Source organism: Aquila chrysaetos, chromosome 14 (assembly GCF_900496995.4).
Source record: "Aquila chrysaetos chrysaetos chromosome 14, bAquChr1.4, whole genome shotgun sequence".
NCBI lineage: Eukaryota > Metazoa > Chordata > Aves > Accipitriformes > Accipitridae > Aquila > Aquila chrysaetos.
In genome coordinates, this window is record NC_044017.1 from 16,303,985 (window position 1) to 16,327,711 (window position 23,727).

Here is a 23,727-nt window from a genome sequence, read left to right on the forward strand (position 1 = left end):
GTCATCTTCTTAGTACAAATTTGATTGTCTTTCATTGTTTTGCATATTGCTGTTTTAAGATAAAATACGGAATCACAATGTAATCTACATTAAAACAGGTATCTGCACCAAACTTCATGTTTTGTTTGTGACATCTACTGTTATTGTTTCAGTATAACCTTTTATGATAACATAAATATTGTTCCACTGTTTCAAGAATTAGGTATAACATCAATACACTGCAGTTGACAGCCAACACTATAATTTATAGAAGTTGCTTAGCTTTGTAGAAGAAGAGACAAAGCATAGCTACACATCACACTAAAATGACTTTCATATTTTTTGCATAAATTTAGACTAAGGGGAAAAAATCAGACAGATAATGTCATTCTTCTTACCATCTGTCCAGGATACAAACACATGGAGTTACAAAACTGCCAATATCCTAATTTCTCAGTTTCTCAAAGTACATTTATTCCTTTAAAGTTGCCATTGGTAATGTTTCTGTGGTAACTTCTAAAACACTGAAAACTATTTTTCTGACTTTAATTCACCTCATGCATCTAATGCGTGGCTCACACTGAGACAGCTATTCTTTCTATTCATCCCAGACTTGCCCCAGTTAGTAGGCAAATTTCCACCAGACTCACTAAAAAGAAAAGCAGGCCTGATGGGGCAGATTTCCAAGGCTACTGAGTTACTGAACAACGTAAACAGAAAGTTAATGAGATTTGCAAAAGTACCTGCAAGGTCACGACAAAATTCCCATTGATTTAATAAGTATAACATGAATTAAAATATACAGTCCTGCAGTGTGTTTCATGAGCTTGTTAATGAAAGGGTTTTCTGATGCCATAATCATGACCACTTCTCATGATTTATACTACATATAACAGAATAATCTTTAAAGTTTTTCTGTTGTTAAAAATCATTCTGGTAGTGATTACAAGTTATCCAGTCTATTTACTTTCTGTATGACACTCCAAATTAAAAAAAAAAAAAAAAGTCAGAGCATTATCATCGTTCATGGAAATGTTGCATCTGACATAATTAAAATAGTGACTAGCTATAAGTCATGTAATTGTTAATAGCTAGTGGGATGGAATGTAGAATATGATAAAATGAGTGTCAGACAGTCTGGAGGATCTTTTAGATGGTGGTCCAGCTTTCCGTGTTTTGTACAAATGTGAACTTTCTGTAGGACAAGGAGTATTTCTGCTTTCTAGAAAACAAAACAAAACAAACAAAAAAACTCCTGGATACACTAGCAGCAGTTTGCATAATCTTATATAATGAATTCCATACAGTTCAGTGAGGAATTTATTTCATAGCTTAATTAGCAAAGGCCACTTAAGGGGCACCAGTCTATTATTTACAGATGGTTTTCTCTTGTTGCAATCTAGATTAATTTGTTAGTTGCTTCTTCATTTAAACTACAGCTAATTTGCCCAGATATCCACTATGCTTTCAGTGTTTAATACAGTATTATCTTAATCCTCACATAAATGTCTGTGAAACTGTGTTTTCCTTTACTTTTTCATTAATTAAAGCAGACTTGTACCACAGCATATGCTCTTTTTAATTTCTCAAATATTTTAATCTCTGAAAAATCAGAGTAGAAACAAAAAGGGTGGTAAACTTAGCTAGTTGTATTTCCTTGACTATCCCATCATTTCTGATGAACAGTCAATTTTTTTTTCATTATTGAATGTTCATCCTAACCAACAGTAACTATGAAAAGAGCTGGTCCAGGCAAACTGCTGGCAGCCAGAAACAGCTTAGATGCTTTGTCACATAGACCCATTTTGTGGAATACTGCAGAGCAACATGCTTCAGGTATCAGCAGCTGCCCAGAGTTCTATATATATTAGTGATGTTACTAAAAATTTCTGAAACTAAGTTGCTATTACTAAAACTTCTGAAGCTGAAGTAAGTGGCAGCAATGGTGTTGCTACCAAACGGTAACAAACATATCTTGTGGAGCTGTGCTAACAGAAGTGTTAGCAAATATATCTTAATGTAGTCGCAATCTATTTCTTGATGGTCCGGATCAGCATAGAAGCCTTTGAGACTTAGCAAGAACCTTGCAAGTAAAAAGCATTTCAAGATAAAAGCTAATGCTCTCTTAATAGGCAAGAGTTTCTAATAAAAATCAATACTGCCTTGAACAAAACATTGTTCACTTACGGATCGCTGAATTGGAAATTGAGAAAACGCAGAAGTGAAAACTGAAAAGACTTTGTTTAGGTCCCCAGGGCTCAGAATACTATAGGGTTAATCCAATGGTCACACTTTTGTCATTGGGAGAGGAATCCGCCCCGGTGCTGCAAAACGAAACCTGCTGCAAAACACAATCTGAAAAAGCCTGAACCTGAAAAGATCAGTCTTCCAGCTGGAGTGCAATCAACCTCCAGCTACCCTCATACAGTTTAGAAGTGACCCTGGTGCCTTTATTTCACAAATACTGCAATATAAAATGGGGAAGAAAAACGATTGTGCCAGCTAAATTAGGAAATGGATAAAGAATGTTTAAATGGGGAAGGTGCTTGATACAGCAGATTTTTAAACAAAGATGGAGATGTGAAAAGGAAGCTAAATGAGGATGAGAAAAGGCTGTCCGCTACAGCAGCTCAAGATGTTAGCAGGAGATGCCGGGAAGATAAGATAGATCAGACCAGCAATTTTGGGGAGAGTTTTGAAAGAAACATTTGGTTTTCAGTGTTTTTCTCTACGTGTATGTCAATAATGTAGGAGAGTGGGTCACTTCTGTAATGAAGCATTTGTGCCTTTCATGTTCTGCATATGATTTAGCTTCCAGCATGATTTAAAAAAAAAAAAAAATGAGGGAGATGTACGTAGAGATGCTGGAAGACAGCTTTAAATTCCACTCTTTTTAGTTAGAGATGCAATTGTTTCCAACCTTCAGAGGCTGTCCTTAGCCCCCACAAAGTCCTGTCCAAATCTCTTTGCTCCTTTCCTTACGCTTCGCTGAAGGGCGCAACGACTGGAACGGGCTCGCTGAGATCAGCTGCATCGCTAAGGCTGCCCAAAGCGGCCACCAGACAACCGAGCTGGACCACCGCAGCTTCGGAACGGTCCAAATACTCTTTCTGATGTAAGAAGAGTATACAAAGTACCCGGTGTTGTGAAGCGCTTTCAACCGCGGCACTAATCTCGTACGCGCGGCACACGCAGCTTCCCCAGCAGGCGTGTGAGAGGGGGGCTGCCCGAGGAGGGGGGTAAAATGCGGGGGGGGGAAAACCCGGTACCCAGCCACTGGGAATGAGTGCCGGAGAGGGCAGCGGGGAAAAGCCCTCTTCCTCCCCGCGGGCGTCCTCTCGCAATGCCAAAACCTCTTGTGACAACCCTTCCGATCTGGAAAATTGTTCCCAAACCCGCAAAACTACTTCCTTCGGCTGCCGCAGCCCACCCGCTACAGGACGAGGCGTGCCAAAGGGGCAGGTCGCAGGGCAGATCGCCGGGCGGGCACCGGGACGGGGAGCGCTTCGGCCGGGGGGGGCCGGGCCGCGCTGGGCTGGGCTCCGCGGCGGCCCCCGCGGGGCGGGTGGGGAGGAGGGCGCGGGTGGGGTCTGGCCGTGACTGATGGGCCAGATGCGGTTGAATGTTTTAGAAAAGGGGGGGCCCCTGCCCCGCTGGCGCGGCTTTAGCCACGGGGTTTGGTGCGCGGCTGTCGGCCGCCGGGTCCCGCCGCAAGCGCCCGTCCCTCCCGCCGCCGCGACCCGGGGGCGCCCATCGGCGGCGGCGAGCGGCGGCAGCCGGCCGCGGGAGGGGGCAGCCGGCCGGGGCGCGGAGCGCGGCAACCGGCGGAGCGCGTTTCCCTCGCTCGGCAGGCAGAGCCCCGCAGGCGGCGGGCGGGGAGGATCGGCTCGGCTCCGCTCGGCGAGGTGAGGGGGAGAGAAGAGGAGAGGAGAGGAGCGGGGCCGGGGGGGGGGGGGGGCGCAGAGCGGGGCGACGCCGAGCAGGTCCCGCCGGAGTCGCGGGGCGGGAGGGGGAGCACGGACACACGACTTCTCGCCCCAGCCGCCGCGCGGGTTTTCTCCCCGGCGCTGCTCTGCCGGCGGCACCGCCGGCACCGCCGCCCGTCCGCGTCCGGTGTCAGGCAGCGCCCCGGCTCCGTCCGCGGGCGGCGGGAGCGGCGGGCGGCGGCGGCGGGCGGCGGGGCGCGGTGTCCCCGCAGCTGACGCGCCGTCCCCTCTCTCCGCGCAGGTCGGCGCTGACGGCGGCGGGCGCCCGGCGGGGGATCGGCCGCGCCGCAGCGCCATGCCCGCCGCCCGGCCGCGGCGGCTGCCCGCCCTCCTCCTCCTCCTCCTCCTCCTGCTGCTGCAGCTCCTCAGCGGCCGCGCCGCCGCCGAGGGCGACGGCTCCCTGCGCCCGCCGGCCCCGGGCGGGCAGAGCCCGCCGGCGGCGGCCGACGCCTTCCCCCCGACGGCCGGGACCCCCGCGCTGCGGGGCGCCGAGCCCAACGCCTCCCGCCCGGCCGCGCTGCCCAAGGGCGGGGGGGGGGGCGGCTGGGGGGCGGCCGCGCTCGGCCTCGCCCCCCATGTGCACCGGGCAAACGGAGATCAAGGAGACTTTCAAGTACATCAACACGGTGGTCTCCTGCCTCGTGTTCGTCCTGGGCATCATCGGCAACTCCACGCTGCTGCGGATCATCTACAAGAACAAGTGCATGAGGAACGGCCCCAACATCCTCATCGCCAGCCTGGCCCTGGGCGACCTGCTTCACATCATCATCGACATCCCCATCAACGTCTACAAGGTGAGGGGGAGCCGGGGCCGGGAGCGGGCGCGGGGCTGCGGCGGGCTCTCCTCGGGGCTCCCCGCCGGCCCGCGGCAGGGACCCGGCACCTCCGTGGCTGCCGGCGGGGAAACGCGCCCCGCTTCTGCCCGGGAGACACCCGGGGGCTAGACCTCATGCCAAAAACCTGCCGGAAGGTGGTATTCGGGGCAGATGTTGGCCTTGTCGTCCCACGTGGCACCCCCCCCCCCCGTGCCCCGGTCCCAACCCTTTCAGCGGTCCGGGCTGGGAATGGGGCAGAAGCGTGCGGCTGGAGGTGGCCAGGGTCTGGCAGTCACCTGGAAACAGGTGCTGTCCTAGGGATAAGGGAAATAAATGCAACAGATAAATGCGCAATGGGTTCATGGCTTCCCTCCTTTCCCCCAGGAATGGAGGGGGAGGCACGGAAGACCCTCTCCTGTGGGGCGAGTACCGCTGGGTCCCTCTTGCCCAGCTGGGGCAGGCTTAGTCGTATATACGTCCCATGGGTCCGTACGGTCACTGGTGGCACAGGGACTGTTTCAGGAGGAGCCACGCTCATTCAAACTGCCCGATCTGTATTAGTTTTATACGTGCAGCACTTGTGAGGCACGATGCTCTCCTGAGCTGTGAACCCTTTTCCCCGTTGGCCAGTGTTGCAGCGTGGGCAGCCGAGAGGGAGTGAGCCGTACCTGCTGCTCTTGCACCTTCTTTACTCTGCCCTTTGACGTGATAAGACTTGTCATGGAAGGAGTACAATCTCTCCCTCCTCCACACAGCTTGCCCTGTCTATTTGTCCTTAGGAATTCATTGGGCAGTTGAATCCAGCCTCTAGTTACAATCAGCACTCTTGGGAGTGATGCTGGAAATCACAAGGCATCTTCTGCCTCGAGAGTTTACAGTCTGGGTCCCCGAGCACCCATCAGTTACTGCATAAAGTGAACATGAGAGCCTTCGTCTATTCCTTCTCCTCACTTCATACGCATGTTTGTAAACTCTGGGTTTTGTTACTTTTAGCTGTGGAAAACCACGTTGAAGGGACAGGTTTTGAATTTAGTCTTCTGTATCTGTAGTGATTACTCCCAGAAGGTGCTGAATTGGGAGAATCCTGTATCTTTATCCTTTTAAAGTATGGAAGTATTACAAAGCAAGGAACATCATAACTGTGTTAAATTCATGAGCTGGATAACTTGGATTACATGAGAGTTCTTCGATTTGGAGTTTCAGTATTTTCCATACTATACATTTATCATAGTTCTTGTGAGAGGCGTGTACTCTCCTGAGTGAGAGTGGAATTTATGAAATAAAATACTTTAAGCTGTTTTGAAAAAAATGTGGTTTTGTAAAAAAAGATACTGAACAAAAATTTTTTCATCTGTTCTCGGAAAAAAATCAAAAAGATTAAATCAATAACAGCTACTCAGTACAAGACTTTACAATCTCAGTGACACTATTTCAAAATTAAATTAATGATAACATGCAATAATATACCACAGTCCTTATCTTGATTGAATGATCATCAAATATATCTTTATGAGTAGGTTGGAGGAATAAAAGGTCAGATTGCAAACCGATAAATGTTATACCAGCTGTAAGTGCAGGATTTTTATTGTGCTATTGATAATGCTGGGAGCTAAGCAATAGCTCTCAGGTGCTAAATCTCCCACGCTACTACTCACATTAATGAAGAGCCCATAATAAATTTACATCTCCCTTACAATAGTGAGAGAAATATTTGCTGTTTTAAAACAGGACTTCTGAGTAAATGTAAGTTAAAAAAAAAAACAACCAAAACAAACCTTAGACATTGTGTTTATTTAATCAAAATTAAGAGTTTGAGTGAGGTTTGAAGTGATGATAGCTTTTCATCAACTCTACATCCCATTTAATTCCACCTGCAGAGCAACATTATGAGGGAGAATACAGCAATGCAATCAAAAACTGGCTGCAATCACCCAGCAGTATGGGAAAAACAAAGGCTAGCAAAGGCTTGGTTTGTAAATCAAGTATACTTAACAGTTGTAACTTGCAATTTGAAACAATTTTAAACTGGATGAAACAGATCTTCAGAATTGCTACCAGATCCTCAGTTAGACAGCTGCGTGAAAAAGAATGTGAGAGAATTTCTCATGTTAATAAAATGCCAGCAGTTTACTCAACAACACTTGTAGTAGGAAGTGTGAAAGTGTCTATGAATGCTTTCCAGACAGACCCATAAGAGAGAACTCAGAATTAGCATTAGGAACAGCATTTTATTAGGTATTAAAAGTGATAACTGCAAAACATGTGACTGTTTAAGTTAAGTGAATATTTAAGTAGCTGAAAAAAATACACAAATGAAAATTTACATCCTTAAATTGAGGGTATCTAAATAAAGAAAAGCAGGTGTTAGCTAGATTGTGAGGCAAACGCAGTCCAATGTGTAAGATGCCAATTAGTCCACTGCACTTGATAAATCTGAATATTGATCAATACGTTCAGTAGAAAATGGAAAGTATTGGAATCTGTCACACAGTCAGAAAAGTGGGTATGAAATGAGGTCTTGAGGGGCGTTCAGTTCCAGCATGCAAAACCTGGAAGACCTTTTCGGTGTTCAGGGTCCTGGTAAACAATCTGGTTTTGACTGTACCCCAGAATTGCAGAATGGGAGGCAGAGAAAAGCCTGAGACAATCATTCTGCAGTATGTAACGTTGTAGCAGTGTAGATTGCAAAATCGCTACTAACTGGATGTGAAGGTGGTCCTATGCCTGGTCAACTGCTTCACTAAACAGACTAAGTAAGCATGTCTGTCTTAATTTGAGCCTGCAAACAGCAATTAAAGGTGTGAACATAAGGAGCAGAAGGATAGAGTAGGCGGTCAGTAAGCTTTTTATGTCCTTCTCTGCACTTAATCTTTGGAAGACGAGACAGTGGCAGCTTGTACACCTGACAGTACAGGTCTGCAGTTCTGGAAGGCTTATGCTCAGTTTCCCAAATTGACAAAGTTGGTTAACTCCCACGTGTAAGAGACCAAAACAACATCAGGATTGGAAATTCCAAACTTACATTAGTTCTGCCTCTCAGGCATATTTGTGTAATAAGATAGGAACATAGACTTAAAAAAGCCATAATCAAATAATATAGTAACATGCTTCCTCTTCTGATATATAGACATCATCTCTCTCTCTCATTCTGTAATATTCATTCTCTTATATTAAATCTGATTTATTGTCATGTTCCAATGGATTTTTAACAGGGGGAACAATCTATCCTCTGCACACTCTTGTGTGGATTACTAAACTCTATCTATTTGCTATGACGCAAATGGCTGAGGAAGAAAATCTACATGGAAATACTGTCACAGGTTCCTTTATCTCAGAGCACAATGGAAGACCGGAGAAAAAATTTCCAGGGAAGGAACAAAAATTGGTCTTTATCCAAGCCAATGATCAAAGGCCAAAGTCAGCTTTGTAAGCAATGATTTTTTTTCAGTAATATATTTTAGGGATTACATAAAAAATAAAGTTAACATTATATAGCATTATCAAGCACTGGAAATATAAGAAAGACCACATTAGGGACTGCATATCCCATGCAGACACAAACTGGCCCCTTTGTTAATCCAGCTGTGCTCTAAAAAAGGCAGGATTTCCGTGGAAATGTCTTTGTGATGACCTTACTAACTCTTGTAATGCAAGTACCTATAGGGCATGCATCATGATAAAGCCACTCTCTTCCTAATTTTCCCAAAAAGTCAAGGTGCTTGTCTTTAGAAAACATTGTTATTAGTCCATATTACAACTCTTAGCCACTAGTCCTTCTGATGTTGCAGATAACCGCCATTTTATTGGGAGAAATGCATTATTTCCTTTCTTTTAACATCTGAACCACTTACTTGAGGTCTTGCAAAGTTCATCTCAGAATTTCTTACACAAAGTTGATTGATGTCTGACCACTTTAAGGTAGAAGTCTATTTTGCTTAGGAACCCTTTATGGTCAACAAATGCAGCTTATAGGGACTTAAGAAATATCTGAATTGTCCAGTGGAGGAACCTGTCCAGACTCTACAGGCAACGGGGGGTAACTTTGTTCTGTAGTTGGATGGGAACAATCTACACTGACGTCCAATATATGGGGTAGTGGAAATGTCTGTATGTTGTTGAAAGTACACATACATAGTTTTCATGATGGATCTCCAAACTGAAGTACGTTAGATGATGTCAGTATAGATTTGTAAATTTAGAGTAGTTTTTTCATTATGTATACATTTGTTATGTATACATTCACTTAAAAGATGCATGTGACAAATTTCAAAAAAAGTTTTCATCTTATTTAGTTTTTTGCTTCTACCCTGTGTTTATGCTTCCCAATCTGACAGCAGCATGGCTTTCTTAATAGTTACTTTTGACGCAGCCCTTTCACTGGGATTGTGAAATTGCAGAAATTTTTTACTTTGACAATACTTTATAAGGTTTCTGTCATTTTCAAGATGTCTGTATTATATTACTTAATGAAGTATTTTTTAAAAAAAAAATGAAGTTTCTAAGCAGAAGTTACTAATAAAGACACAGAAAAAGAAACTAATTGCCTGCCTCATATTAAGATTTATACTGTTCCTTGGATAAATCAGCAGAACATTCTTAACTTAATTAGGAAGCGGGAAATATATTTTCTTGTCTAGAGGGAAGATCCCTGCCCTGTCATCATAATTATTGTTAAATATTAGTAAGTTTTGTAATGTTGTCTGACTTATCCCTGATCATAAGCTTAATTCCCTGGGCAAACTTCCTGTTTGGAAAAATGCTTGCTCCTGTGAAATACTGAAAAAAACTTTTATCTGCATGACCTCCCCATCTCAAAAGTATCAGGTGAAAATCTGCCAGTCATTTCACAGATACATTGAAAAAATGTTGCTTGTGAATTAGGTGTACAGTTGCATGTCTGGTTTCCTGTGTAACTCTGCAATTCATAATGGTGAAAATACAGTCCTATCATCTTGTGAACGAGCCTTGCTGTGTGCGCACAGCTAGGAAGAAGTATGAATTCCTGCTCTGCATTTCCATGTGCATTCGTTGCTCGAGACTAGTACACTGACGTAAATTAAGTGCACGCTTTGCTAATTCTTTGTGCCCGACTGCCGAAAGTCAACAGTAGTGGGTTGGAGCCGTGGCATCAGCCGTCTGGCTGGTGGCCACAGCAGCCCAGCCATCGAGAGCAGCGTATTGTGCTCTCATGCTGGCGTATTCCAGCAGCAGATTATGAACATCTTTCTGTTCCTACACAACCAAGAGGAAGCAGGGCAGGAATTGCAATTCACAGGTGTGTCTCTGAGTCACTACATCTCTTGGGGCTACTTCCATAGCTGTGCAGCTTTCGCATCAGTTTAGGCTCAGGTCTCTGCCTGGTCTGGGAAAGTGTTGGCTAGGAGTGCATCAGATGTATTGGTTCTTTTAAGTATTATTTATCTCACTTCGTTCTGCACTGTGTTCCCTTTCCTTTCATTCTTACTTCATTTCATCTTCCACAGATTTCTGTGGCTTAGCAGTTAAAACTTTGCCAGTGTAAAATAAGTGACTGTAAAACATTGGAAAAGGTCACTCAGAATACAGCCGGTGGTAGTCTTCTCTTGGCAATTTACTGCTGAAAACGCAACATTATTTTTCTCTTCGCTGCCAGTTGGCAGTATCTCACGACTCCAAGACATTTATCATTTGTAAAATGGCACTCTTTGTACAGATACCCTATTATGAATGATAAGAAAATCTTTCACCCATACAAAATGGCATTAGACTACATCTATACTTCACTAAGAATAATCATTTCTCTTGTCCACAAATATGATGCTCTTGAATACTTTACAGTGGATTTTCACTGTACTTTAAGGGAGTGTTTTGAGGAGATGGCAATACAGAGGACAAACAGAAACAAAAAGCATAGTTCAGCAATTAAAACATTCTACTTTTTACCTTTTACTTTCTTAATGTTTTCAAGCTTTTGCCACGAAGCGTATCATTAACCACTTGCAATACCATGATGGAGAAACTTATGACTCATGCGTTAAAATGCTCAAATTTCACAATACATCAGCTGCAAGAGATAAAGGACATGTTTTTCCAATCCAATGCAGACAGCTGTGTGTCCATTCTGCCCCTGATTTAAGCTGGCTGAATGCAAGTATAATATTTTGATGTTATGCTAAACCCAAGCTCGTGCACCCTTTCTCTCAGTAGACTGCATTCGCTCGTGTGCAGCCCCATTATAATCCAGCCATATGGCTCCCAAACTGGAGCTGGCTCAAATCCAGTCAGCTTGGAGCACAGGTGTGACTGTCTGCACCTGAGAGATAAGCATTAGTTCAGGGAAATCTCCGATGTGTGGCTGAGCAGTTGTGATTTTAGGGAAGTGAGACAGGGAGTGTCTTGCATGTACACCAGCTAGCGGTAGCTGAAAGTCTTCAGCAGAATCTTCCAACAGAAATTTGATCAAAGTTCTGAACTGAGTTCAACAAAGAACATAATATTTTAATTTTGCAGTGCTTTTTTAATGAGTCATCTCTGGTTTAATATATACACATGTACAATATACAATAGATACTATAAACAAGTATGCAGTGTACTTACTACCCAGTCCTTGATTTCTATAGCAACTAGGTGTGGTAGGCTGGAGGTTCAATGCCTGATTGATATAAATTAAATTAGCCCAGGTGTCACTTGGTTCTGTAGAGTGTACATTTAGAACACCTCTAATTATTCACACTGCAATTTTAATAGGAGTTTGCTACTATCAACCCCTTACAGCAATTCAAAAGAAGTCTCAGGGAGAGGCTTTACTGAAAATACTTTAATTAGAGATTGACTTATTTTCCCACATCACATAAGTAAAATATACTGCATGGTTATTACAGCCTCATCCCTACCTCCTCTGCTTTATTACTTTCCATAAAATTCTCAAGAAACACATATCCTTAGAATTTATTTTTCTGCTTCATTTCTGCAGAAGCATTATACTCTTTGTCTTACTTAAAAGTAGATCATTTAAGAAACAGATCAAAGCTGGGCTATGTTACAGTTTTCCTACTGCTCTTCTTTCAAAGATTCCATTTCAGCACAGGACTAAATCAGATTTCTGAAGGTATTCTGATACCTGAAAATACTTCATAGGGATTTCCAAAAGCACATGGTCATGAAATGGACTTAACTTCCTTCATGTTAAAAAGAGTGATACTTATATGAGGGCTTTTCAGAAACTGTCTCGGACCATGTCACTGTTTAGCCATACATGCACATGTATGTGTGCTTAAGGACTTTGCTGAACCAAGCCAACGTGAGCAGGCAGCTCTGTGGCTATCTACAATCATTTTGGTCCCCAGCAGAATCTATACAATATGATGATCTATTTCTTCTTTTCCTACATCCCTGTTAAATAAGATGTCTGAGGAGACCTGAGCTCAGGGAAAGATTTTGCAGTCTCTTTTGAGCAGTTATCGTTCTTCTTTCCTCTCCTTTTCCATTTTGTAGCCCTCTATCTGCAACAGATCCAAAAGGCCTCATTTGAAGAAAGTTAAGAAAAACAGAGATGGACTTAGATAATGTAACTAATTACAGAAACGCAGAAAGTTTACTTTTGTGTATAACGATTGCGAGTATTTCTTGGCATAACCTCAGTTCTGGAGAGTCTTGTTTTTATGAGGAACTGGAAGATTTGGCTGCTGCTGTGGTGTAGTTGAGCCATTAGAGTAGCTCACATCAGAGTACAAAGATTAAATGTTTCAGTTTCTAAACTGAAGCTACAGGCGAACAGTTCATGGCATCAGCTGTGAGGAAGGCGCTCTCTGTGTCCAGTAAGTCTTGTCCCCTAAATCAGTTAAAATGTACTGCTGGGGATGTGACAGAAGATTTCCATTAAAGTGTATGACCCAAAGTGCAATTGAAGCAACCTAAAATTCATTGTGTTGTTTTCTTTATTCCGTACCACTTATAGGTATGCTGAATGTGCAGATAGTCCTTTAGGTATTGTAATACAGAATAATTGGAAAACTGGTCAATAAAGATCTTCAGTGTGGGATATATCTGATCTGTCTTTACCTGCTGCTAACCATTTAGTTCAAACTAGCTGTTTTGGCTCCCTGAGTGTCCAGTGGATCCCTCCTTTCGTTATCAGATGGTCAGCTGAAAACTGTGGGATAAATTGTTCTCCAGTGTTGCCTGACTTCTCAGCTGAGGGAGCCTAGACACCAAGCTTCAAATAAACCCCACCCCAGATGTGCAGTTGTTGGCTTTGTCCCTGTTCTGATCAGCCTCAAGTAATTTTCTGTATTTCTAGTAAATAGGGAGTTACTTGGAACATGTAAGAAAAGCAATGAACACTCAAGACAGCCAATACAAAGATGAAGGAAATCCCCACCTGCTCAGTCATTTTTCACCATAAACACTGGGGTGGTGAAGTTAGAAGCAAAATGAGTGGAGTTTGGTGAAGTTAGAAGCAAAATGAGTGGAGTTTGCAGGGCTTGAGAAGTCAGGACTAAGCCATTGTGCATATCCTTGCCCAGCCAGGGAGTGACTGTGAAGCTACTGCCTAGTTTTTAGGATACACACCTTGCAGACTCCCTTGTGAAAAGGTTCTTCTTGACTAAGTTTTACATGGTGGAAAAGAGAAACAATCAAGACAGAAGTCCATGTTGCAGCTTTTTTTAAAATGGTTCATTTCTAATTGTTGTTTTCTTTTCACAGCTGCTTGCAGAGGACTGGCCCTTTGGTGTCGAAATGTGCAAATTAGTACCCTTCATTCAAAAGGCATCAGTGGGCATCACAGTGCTGAGTTTATGTGCCCTCAGTATAGATAGGTGAGACCCATTTTTTCATCAAACTCTATAATTTCTTTTCTCGCCTTTCCACTCAGGTGATATAATACTAATAAGCTGAGCTTAAGCCAGTTAAACCAGGTGGGTTTTCTTATATTTTTAATTTCCAAATGTGTGCTATTGCTTCAGGTACCGAGCAGTTGCTTCTTGGAGTCGCATTAAAGGAATTGGAGTGCCGAAGTGGACTGCTGTTGAAATTGTATTGATCTGGGTTATATCGGTGATATTGGCTGTTCCAGAAGCTATTGCATTTGACATGATTACGATGGAGTACAGAGGAAAGGATCTTAGAATCTGCCTGCTTCACCCAACACAGAAAACATCCTTTATGATGGTAAGATGCTGACGTTTATAAAATCACAGCTCTCGGGAGCAGTTCTTGGATCTTCTCAGTGTCATGTGGATGGTAATGGGCACAAGTGTATGTGAGATGTAGGTGAATATAATGTTCAGATGAAATGCTGACAAATTTCTGAAGTATATCGGTTAAAAGAAGAGCATCCAGAAACTTTTGTCTTTTTGTGGGCTTTGGGCATATTACTATCTTGTCCTGTTTTCTCATCTGGAATGTACACCTTACAGAGATACTTTTCAGGACAGACTGACCAAATAGTTAGAGCATACTTTCCAAAATGCTCAACGTTCAACTCCTAACGATGTTTTTGCTTTTGTTTTCCTTCCAGTTTTACAAGCAAGCTAAGGACTGGTGGCTGTTTAGCTTTTACTTCTGCTTGCCACTGGCTATCACAGCATTTTTCTATACTCTCATGACCTGTGAGATGTTACGAAAGAAAAGTGGGATGCAGATTGCTTTAAATGACCACTTAAAACAGGTAAAAATTTATCCCTGACAACTCTGCTGATTGTAGAGAGGATGACAATAATACCTTTACTGACTTTACTGCCACCTCATTATTCCACTCTTGTATGACAGCTTCAAGATTACTACTAAGAAGTTTCCTAACACTGGTGCTGCTGAACTCATATATATATATATATCTATCTGCGTGTGTGTGTGTATATATATATATATACACACACACTCATATATATCTATATCTGTGTGTGTGTGTGTGTGTGTGTGTGTGTGTGTGTATATATACACCAGAGCTCTCAGAAACCTAAGATTTTAACTGACAATCACAAAACTGTTTTCTTTTTGTTTGGTGTTAATCCTTCAAGTTTTATAGTTTTTATTTCTTCTTTACAATCATAAGAGATAGATATTTTGTAGTGAAAACTGAGGTCATGCTGTAATCTAAAAGCTGGTGCTGTAAAATTATTAATTATTTTGAATCATTTTTGTGCAGAACTGTAGCGAGGTTAGCAGTATATGTTAGCAGAACAAAGCACATTCCAAAATAAGTGCCAAGTTAGTAGTGCACCAGAAACAAACATCATATGTCACTAGAATTAAACTACATTTGTACTATAAAGTATATTTGTGCTCCTTTCCTCTTACCTCAATAAAGCTCTAATTGAAATCTCTTGGCGCATTTAAAATAAGACCTGAGATCAAAGCACAAGAAAATGCAATCGAAAACAAGCTGGTATTTGAAAGTGATTGGGGAGATGAATATCATAGAATTATAGTATGGTTTGGGTTGGAAGGGACCTTTAAAGGCCATCTAGTCCAACCCTCCTGCAGCGAGCAGGGACATCTTCAACCAGATCAGGTTGCTCAGAGCCCCGTCCAACCTGACCTTGAATGTTTCCAGGGATGGGGCATCTACCACTGCTCTGGGCAACCTGTGCCAGTGGTTCTCCACCCTCATTGTAAAAAATGTCTGCCTTATATCTAGTCTGACTCTACCCTCTTTTCATTTAAAACCATTATCCCTTGTCCTATCGCTACAGATGCTGCTAAAAAGTCTGTCCCCGTCTTTCTTATAAGCCCCCTTTAAGTACTGAAAGGCTGCTATAAGGTCTCCCCAGAGCCTTCTCCAGGCTGAACAACCCCAACTCTCTCAGCCTTTCTACATAGGAGAGGTGTTCCATCTCTCTGATCATTTTGTGGCCCTCCTCTGGACCTGCTCTAGCAGGTCCATGTCCTTCTTGTACTGGGGACCCCAGAGCTGAATGCAGTACTCCAGGTGGGGTCTCACGAGGGTGGAGCAGAGGGGGAGGATCACCTCCCTCGACCTGCTGGTCATGCTGCTTTTGATGCAGCCCAGGATATGGCTGGCTTTCTGGGCTGTGAGCGCCCGTGACATTACCGGCTCATGTCCAGCTTTTCATCCACAAATATATTAATTTAAACAATTGCTTTCATGTCCTTGATTTTTCATATTATTACTGATACTTTTTAAAATTAGAGATACAGAGAATCAGTGCAAGACATGTAAAACAGTAGAAAAGATTAAGTACATATTCCAAGAAAAAAAGGTATTCTGATGTTCTCCTAACTCCTACTTTGATAGGGGGTTTATTTTGTTTATTAAACATTTGGATATGAGAAGACAACAACAATCAGGAGAGAGACAGAAACTATAACACTGTTCTGTCCAATTTTCTTTTTCAGAGACGTGAGGTGGCCAAAACCGTGTTCTGTCTGGTACTTGTTTTTGCCTTGTGTTGGCTCCCACTTCACTTAAGCAGAATATTGAAGCTTACTATTTATGATCAGAAGGACCCCAACAGATGCGAACTTTTAAGGTGAGACTGTAAAAATAAAATACCTGCGTGCTGCTGACATTCTCCATAAGCGTTGGATTTCCTAATGAATTAGCTTATTTTGTGTGTCTGAAATTTTCCCTGCTCCTTCATCCAGGACACTCTGGTTTCACGCCAGTAGCAGAGTCAGGAAATTATGAGGAATCCCGTGAACACAGACTTCCCATAGACACAGGCTTCTGTCCTGTTTGCCTGTCTTTTCCTGATCCCTTTTGGGACTGTCCTGCTGTCTTGTGGTGTTATGTGGGTGGAGGGGGGATTTCTGTCCCTGTTTTCCCTTTCAACAGAATAGCTAGGATTAAATCTGTGAGGAAACACTTGTGAATGTCTCCTCCCACAAGTTAAGGTGGTTGAATCTTCTGAAATTACTTTCATGAGAATGGTCTACTGATTCAAACTTTATTATTGATCACAATTGTTACCTCCATGAGTTAATCCTGTCGATATAAGCCCCTTTACTATTACGTTTAATAGTTAGTCTTGGTTGAGTGAAGCTGAGTCTAATTTTCATAGTTGTAAACCTCTACTAAGCCTTTTCACAGAAAATGAGAAGTGTCTCACTTACTTTAATTTCCACACAGCTTTTTTCTTGTGATGGACTACATTGGTATTAACATGGCTTCACTGAATTCCTGCATCAATCCGATAGCTCTGTATCTGGTGAGCAAAAGATTCCAAAACTGCTTTAAGGTAAGAGGCTGCGGGGAGCTGCTCCTCTGGTTAAAAGATGATGTCAGCAGTAAAATGCATTCCATAACATGCACAAAGTGTTTTAAATGGTCATTACATTTTATTTTCAATTTTAACTGGGTTGTGGTAGGTGTTCTCTCCCTCTCCTGCTGAAGCTACATAGAAAGGAATTAAGGATTCGTAGGGACAAAAAGAGAAAGCAAAAGAGAGGAGCGTGCAATAACGCCTCTCAGCACCATGCTAATCAGTGCTACATCACTTCCTGACTGGAGCTGGCACCCAGCCACTTCGAGAGCACTGACAAAGCAGACTCGGACCGCGCTGCGGAGATTCACGTAGCCATATCCTCTGCAACCCAACGGGGAGGGCGCTGACCCCGGGTTCCCCCCAGCCTGACTGAGCGCTTACATCAGTAGGCAGTTGTGTAAGGCAGAGGTATCCACTCGTCCTGTTCCAATGCCAACATTTTATGAGACGGACCTGTTCGTAGTTTTGCCATGGTTTGAGTGAATAGTCCTGGGCACTAATTCTCCATGCAGGATTTGAGGCTCTGGATCGCATGTGGATTGCAGCCCATCCATTGTTCAACCTTCATGTCTGCTCAGAGAAATGTCCAGATTTGGTCCGTAGAGCTTTTTTTGTGACCCCTTACTGTATTCAGACACTGTATCAGGGTTCTTACATTGCCTGCTGCAAATTCTTTGATTTTTCTTTTGTTGCCAAGCATTTAACCATTGGCCACTGCTAGGCTTATTCCCTGGCTGTGCAAATTCCTTACTGGATATGTCTTTCCATCAGAAGGCAGGCTGCTCTACATCTAGTATTGTTGGGGTATTTCCCTCATAATGCAACAGCACACATTACAGATGCTTTAGTGTTGGTCTTGTCTTCCCTGTTTTCATTACTGGCTCCCTGAAAAAGTCACTGGAGCTGAGAGCACCTAAGAGATCTGTAGCATCCTGAGCGTGGTAACAAGTAGGTGTTCAGGATCCCAGATGGACTTCCAGGACTCAAAGGCCAGTCAGTAGCATCAGCAAAAAGTCTGCAGTACATCTGGTAAATATTTGAACTGTATGTAGGTTTTCACCATTCTCTTTCCCCCCCCCTCAACTACATAGCCACATCTTGCTTAGAAAGTATAGATTACTGTGCATACATTTTTTTCCAAGAAAGATTATCAGACAAAGGACAACAAGGACAACAATTTTATTTTCAGGTGCATTTAGAATTGCACACCAGACTCAAAGAGGTATGTGTGTGGCCATTATTACATATAACTCATTATAACTCTTCCTGCCCTCCAGCACTCAGGTTGGTTGCTAATGGGACGTCCCAGATGTTAGTGGCCATTTGAGCAAAGCAGAGCTTAACTTTGTTTCTTTGCTTATGCTGTAATGCCAAAATCGTAGCTTGCACACTTGACGTTTCTTACTGTACCGCTGAAGAAGGGCAGTGTTGCAGTGCATTTTGCCACGTGTGCAAAACAAAATGATGTAAAATGCTTATTCCTTTTTTTTTAACAGTCATGCTTATGTTGCTGGTGCCAATCCAAAGATCTGTTGTCCCTGGAGGAAAGGCAGTCCTGTTTAAAGTTCAAAGCTAATGATCACGGATATGATAATTTCCGCTCCAGTAACAAGTACAGCTCTTCATAAAACAAGCATAAAAGGTATATTCTCTTACATTAATGCTGGTGCCTTTTTAAGTAAAAGTGGCAATTACTTTTAACGAGATGGTAATGTTTAGAAAAGTCTAGGTTTGTGTTTGCACAAAAAAAGAACATAAAAAAATAATTGCCCCAAAACTGTGTCACGTTCAAAATCATGGACGTTTTTAAAATCGTCATTTGTGGAACATGAAGAAAAGTGTAGAAAGAACAAGTCATTGTTAGCACTTGAATACTTCTGAATCAGCACTTCCAAAAGATCCCCACTTCCTGTACATTAAAAGATCATTTGTATTCGCTATAACAGTTGTAGGAACTGAAGTCACAGTAATTACTAAGCAGTATAATATAACATGAATTGGATCAAAGCCATTATTATATATAACTCAATATATTAACTTTTATAAAGCAGATTAACCACCATCACTATTGTGGGGGTTTTTTTTAAATAAAACATGAAATACTTTGTAATAGAAGTTCAAATGTAAAAAAGTAGCATTTTTATCAGGGTTATAATAGAGGTAGCTAATGAAAATATGCATTTTCATCCTATGAAAAAGGATGCAGTCAAGTCAAAAGTGCATTTCAATCTGATGATTGTTTTTACTTGTTGTTGTTAGAAGGAACGTCCCAAGGCCTCTATAAATACCATTTTGTAACCACTTTGTGTGTTCAATGCATTTGGCAGCACTTTGGGCATGGTCCATTTCACTGTTTCCATGTTATTCGTGTTTAATGACATCGGAGGAGAGAAAAACACACCAAAAGCAAAAATTAATACTAGAACCATACAAATGATGGATAGTATTGGAAACCAGCTATTTTTATCTGAAAACATATTGATTGTATCCCACATAAACAGTGAGCGTTCAAGAGCCTGACGGTTCTTTACTCAAGATACTTTTGCAACAATTTACAACTGTTTTTGCAATCCTAATACTGTCTTGGGGCAAAATCCTTTAGAAATAGCAGGTAAAAAAAAATGTAACCAAGGAAAACAGAGGGAGAATTTGAACTTCTATTTTCTTTTAGATTTAAATCTTCGTAAAGAAAATAATTCACAAACTGTACTTCTAGAGAACAGTACTATGTAGCACACTTGTCTTCATGCTGTTTTAAAATATGTTCTACTTCTATAGTTCCATATTTATGGGCTTAAGAAGATGTGTGATTAGTTTCTGCTTCTGTAAATAGTTTAGTGAAGCATAATTAATTATAAAGAATAAAAATATGGGCAGGACCCTGTGAGAAAACAGAAAGATAAAGATGCCTGTAGTAAACATGATGTGTGTTGCCAGGAGCAGTGCACGTTTTGTACATACATGACAGGTCATTCTTTGGCTTTTCATTTCCTATTAATTTGTTACAGATGTCCCCAAAGACTTATTAACATATTTCGTGCACTAAGGCATGGGTTTTTCAAGAAAAAATGTCATATAACATGCTTTTATAAAAGACATTTTCAATAGGCATGGTATTTTATTATAATAAAAATATTTATCAAAACTCAGGAATTTTTTTTTTTTTAATTTCCAAATTTTACGTGTAAGTATTTTTACCTTTTTTCCCAGTCTTGAATAACTTCAGATTTTTGAACAAAGTGCCTTAAATATGCTCAGGATGAAAACAGTTTTCATTAAAACGTTCAGCTGATGTTACCTTAGCTGGGTTTCATCTCATCTGACTTTAGGTAGCTACAGCTACCTTGCAGACAGCTAAAAACAGGAGAGGTGAACCCCATTCCTGGTGTTGCCCCATCAACAGCTAGTACGCATATGCTTGTATAAGCAAGCTGAGGACCTATGCACATGCATTTGAGCATGGGCACGTGTGTGTTGTGTGTGTCGGTATGTGTGCAAGCGTGTATGTTGTCTACCATTAGGTTGCTGTTACCATCTTTCTGCAGCACATGCACCCAGCCGCTATAATGCTGAACTTTTATAAATACAGATATATTTAAAGTTTTGTTCTTTACATTTTTACCTTAACTTTCATGGTAACTTTCTCACGGTAAGCCGTGAATATCACTTCACTCTGCCTGCATCTATTTCTGTGAAATGCATTTCATCTGTTAAGGATGGATAATCAGTTAAATCCTAAGTTTGATACTGATCAGTGTTATTTTCATCAAGTTATATCATTACAATATTGTACATGTATATTATTGTTCTTTTTATTTAAAATATAGCTATTGTATTGGCAAATATGTAACATATTTTTCATTTTTTCCTGGACTAATTCTTTGTTGAGTCCTGCTAAATCAGACATTTAGGCTTTGCAAATAAAGACCATATATACTGCCCACTTTTTGGAGTTAATATATACATATTAGTACACTTCTTGTCTTTTTTGCAGTATTTTTCAAAGCAGTATTTTTACTGAAGCTCTCATTTCCTGTAATAAAAATTTTCAAAACTTCTGCTCTCATATGGTTAAAAGAATACACAGGAGAGCTCCAGTGCATCTGTGTTCTAGCTAAGATTAAATCTCTTAATAGTGAAGACAGCCATTTTCAAAAGTCCTCTGTAAAAGGTCTATTCCTCCATCCACTGAAATCGATGAAGGTTTAACCATTCAATTCAGTTGGAGCAGAATTAGGGCACAACAACAGCTCTTTAGAAAACCTAGCTGACATTTGCTACCTTGAATAAAAAAAGCTAAATACTCTTTTTTTTTTTTTTTTTTGACAAAGGAGTTGTTTAGAAAAGTTAGGAAAAGAGGGTAAAATCCACTCGTGGGGTAAAACAGACAGTCTAAGGCGCTCTCAGCCTCAAACAGGGGGTCACAGGTAGCAGAACAACTGCAGAGAAGCACATGCATCTTTTTAGGAATTCAATGTGCGACAAGAGTAAGTCGTCTTTCCCAATGGTCTGAAGAGTTGACACAGAATGGCTTCAGATGAAAAAAATAAACTTGTAAGAAACTACATCACATCTCTGTGTTTTGGCCTTCAGGTAGTAGCTAGATTTTACTTCCCCAGCTGCTCTGAATTCTGCCTGCACACAGCTCTCTCGGAGTTAAGAGAGGGCATTTCAGACTGGGTGGACTGAACTGATACACTGGTACTACACCTCAGAGAACTGAATGCAAAATTTGATGGTTATGAAGCATCTGCTGTGAACTGTGGCATTTCACTGTCCAAAACAGCTCTTAACACACAGGTGGCTTAGCAAGAGAATGTTGTGTGTACTGAAATAATGTTTAAAGGATTTTTTTTTTAATTGTTCTGTATAGCTGTGTAAAATAGTTCTATATTCCAGTTTCTGTGGTCACTTAAAATAGCAACTTCTGTGGTTCAGACAGTGTAAACATAATAAATTACCAATAAAATATTTGTAATTTTGATTAATTACAAAAAGATGTCTGACCTTTTTTTCTTCTAGGGGGTCCCATTTAATTGTTAAACAGTGACAGTGATGTAAGAAAGAAATAAGCAATTCAGAACTAAAAATCAAAGCTTTTGAGTGTGTTAGTGTTATATAGCTGAAAACTGGAGAGAGTTCAGACTTGCAAACGCACTGCAAAATTGTCTGATGTTTGTCGGAACAATCAGTCATGCCTATCTTTGCTCTGTTTGTTTTTGCTCAAAACGTCAGTTGCAGTCTCTTCTCTACACACCCATATATAGTCACAAATCCTCCTGTGTTAGGGACATCACAAATAAAAGGCATGAAACTTTTAGTTCATTAGTTTAGAAGTGCATGCACTCAATGTTGGAATATGCCTCATGAAAACTATCATCCCTATGTATACTGACAGTGTAATTTTGTGCATATTTCAATTTACTTTTTTAAAAGCAGTGGAAAACAGTATCAGACTAAATATGCTCTAGCTGGTCAAATATATAACTTTATATGATTGCAGTATCTGTACATCGCAAAATGTGTTTGCTGCTACTGCTATTTTATTCCAAATAGTTAGGTTTCCTTCTGCTTAGTTGGTGGCCTGCTGCATCCGTATAGATTTGTCTTTTTTTCATGGTCCCACAACCTTTAGCACATAGTTTCAAGTTTCCTATGCCTGGAACAGAGGTACCTGTAGATATGAGATCTCTTGTAAGTAAATATTCTACTCAATATCTCTCATGGCCTCTTCACTTCCTTTCCCTTCATCTTTGGTCCTCAGTAATGCGATGGTCTTGAAGTCTTCACCAACAACTCATTACAAAGAAGCATTTTTTGCATATTTCTTTTGAGATCCTACAGCTTTCTACAGGTAGGCCATAGTCTTCACAGCCCAGCTAACTTACTCCCTTGCCACAGTTCACTTTTCTAACTATTGGTCTCGTCTACAGCTTTATCTACTGCAGTCTTGGCTCTTTCATTTAGGAGATTAACTGCAGCTTGTCAGTTTTCTAAACACACAAGAATTTACATAGCAACTTGGATATACATGTAGCTTACGTTCTTCAAACACTGAGTTCACTCTAACCACTCTTGAGGAGGGTAGATTTGGCACGCTGGTGTTGGTGGAGCAGGATGGTCCAACTGGCAACCTGTGGCTGGGTCTGGTCCATAGAGTGGTTCACTTTTTACTGCACCTTCCCTGCAGCCGGCTGCTCAGAGCATCGTGTGCTTGTAGTCTACTCAGGAAGGCCCAGGAGTTCTCCATGTACATGCTGTGCACTTCTATTCAAATTTCTAATCCAAGCTGCTGAACAGGTGTCCACATCAGAAGATCAAGGGAGACAAAAGGACTCAAAATTAGTCTTCTATATTCTGCTGGTCATCTTTCTTCTCAGTCAGCAGTGGTAAGATTACTGTATTACATAGCAACAGCAGTCACATGATTTACTGGCTTGCAATTGCTAACTTAAAAGTGCTATCATTAAATAAAACCCTGGCATCTATTTGGTCTTGTCAGTCTTTCTAAGTACCCTCATTTACCTGTGAAGGAGGTCCCAAAGCTCACCTTCACCACTGAAAAGGCACCCCCCCCCACACCTCAGTCCTCTTTCCTTCTCCTGAAAAAGAAAACTCACCTAGAAAGAAAATTCTACTATAATTAAAAGTAAAACCTTCAGAAATTGATATTTTACCTTAGTAATCAGTATCCTAAACCTCCATGAAATCTCCGTGACAAGCCAAAGACGTCCTGATTGT

General features: G+C 41.6%; 1 protein-coding gene across 1 annotated transcript; it reads left to right on the forward strand.

The window, feature by feature from the left end:
* Positions 1 to 3,775: 3,775 nt before the first annotated feature.
* Positions 3,776 to 21,983, forward strand: EDNRB (endothelin receptor type B). The gene is given in 9 exon segments (XM_030036594.2): positions 3,776 to 3,884; positions 4,207 to 4,491; positions 4,493 to 4,759; positions 13,466 to 13,578; positions 13,726 to 13,930; positions 14,280 to 14,429; positions 16,118 to 16,251; positions 16,851 to 16,959; positions 18,483 to 21,983. Coding segments are annotated over 8 exon segments (1,341 nt in total). The 5' UTR covers positions 3,776 to 3,884; positions 4,207 to 4,260; the 3' UTR covers positions 18,615 to 21,983.
* The last annotated feature ends 1,744 nt before the right edge of the window (positions 21,984 to 23,727 follow it).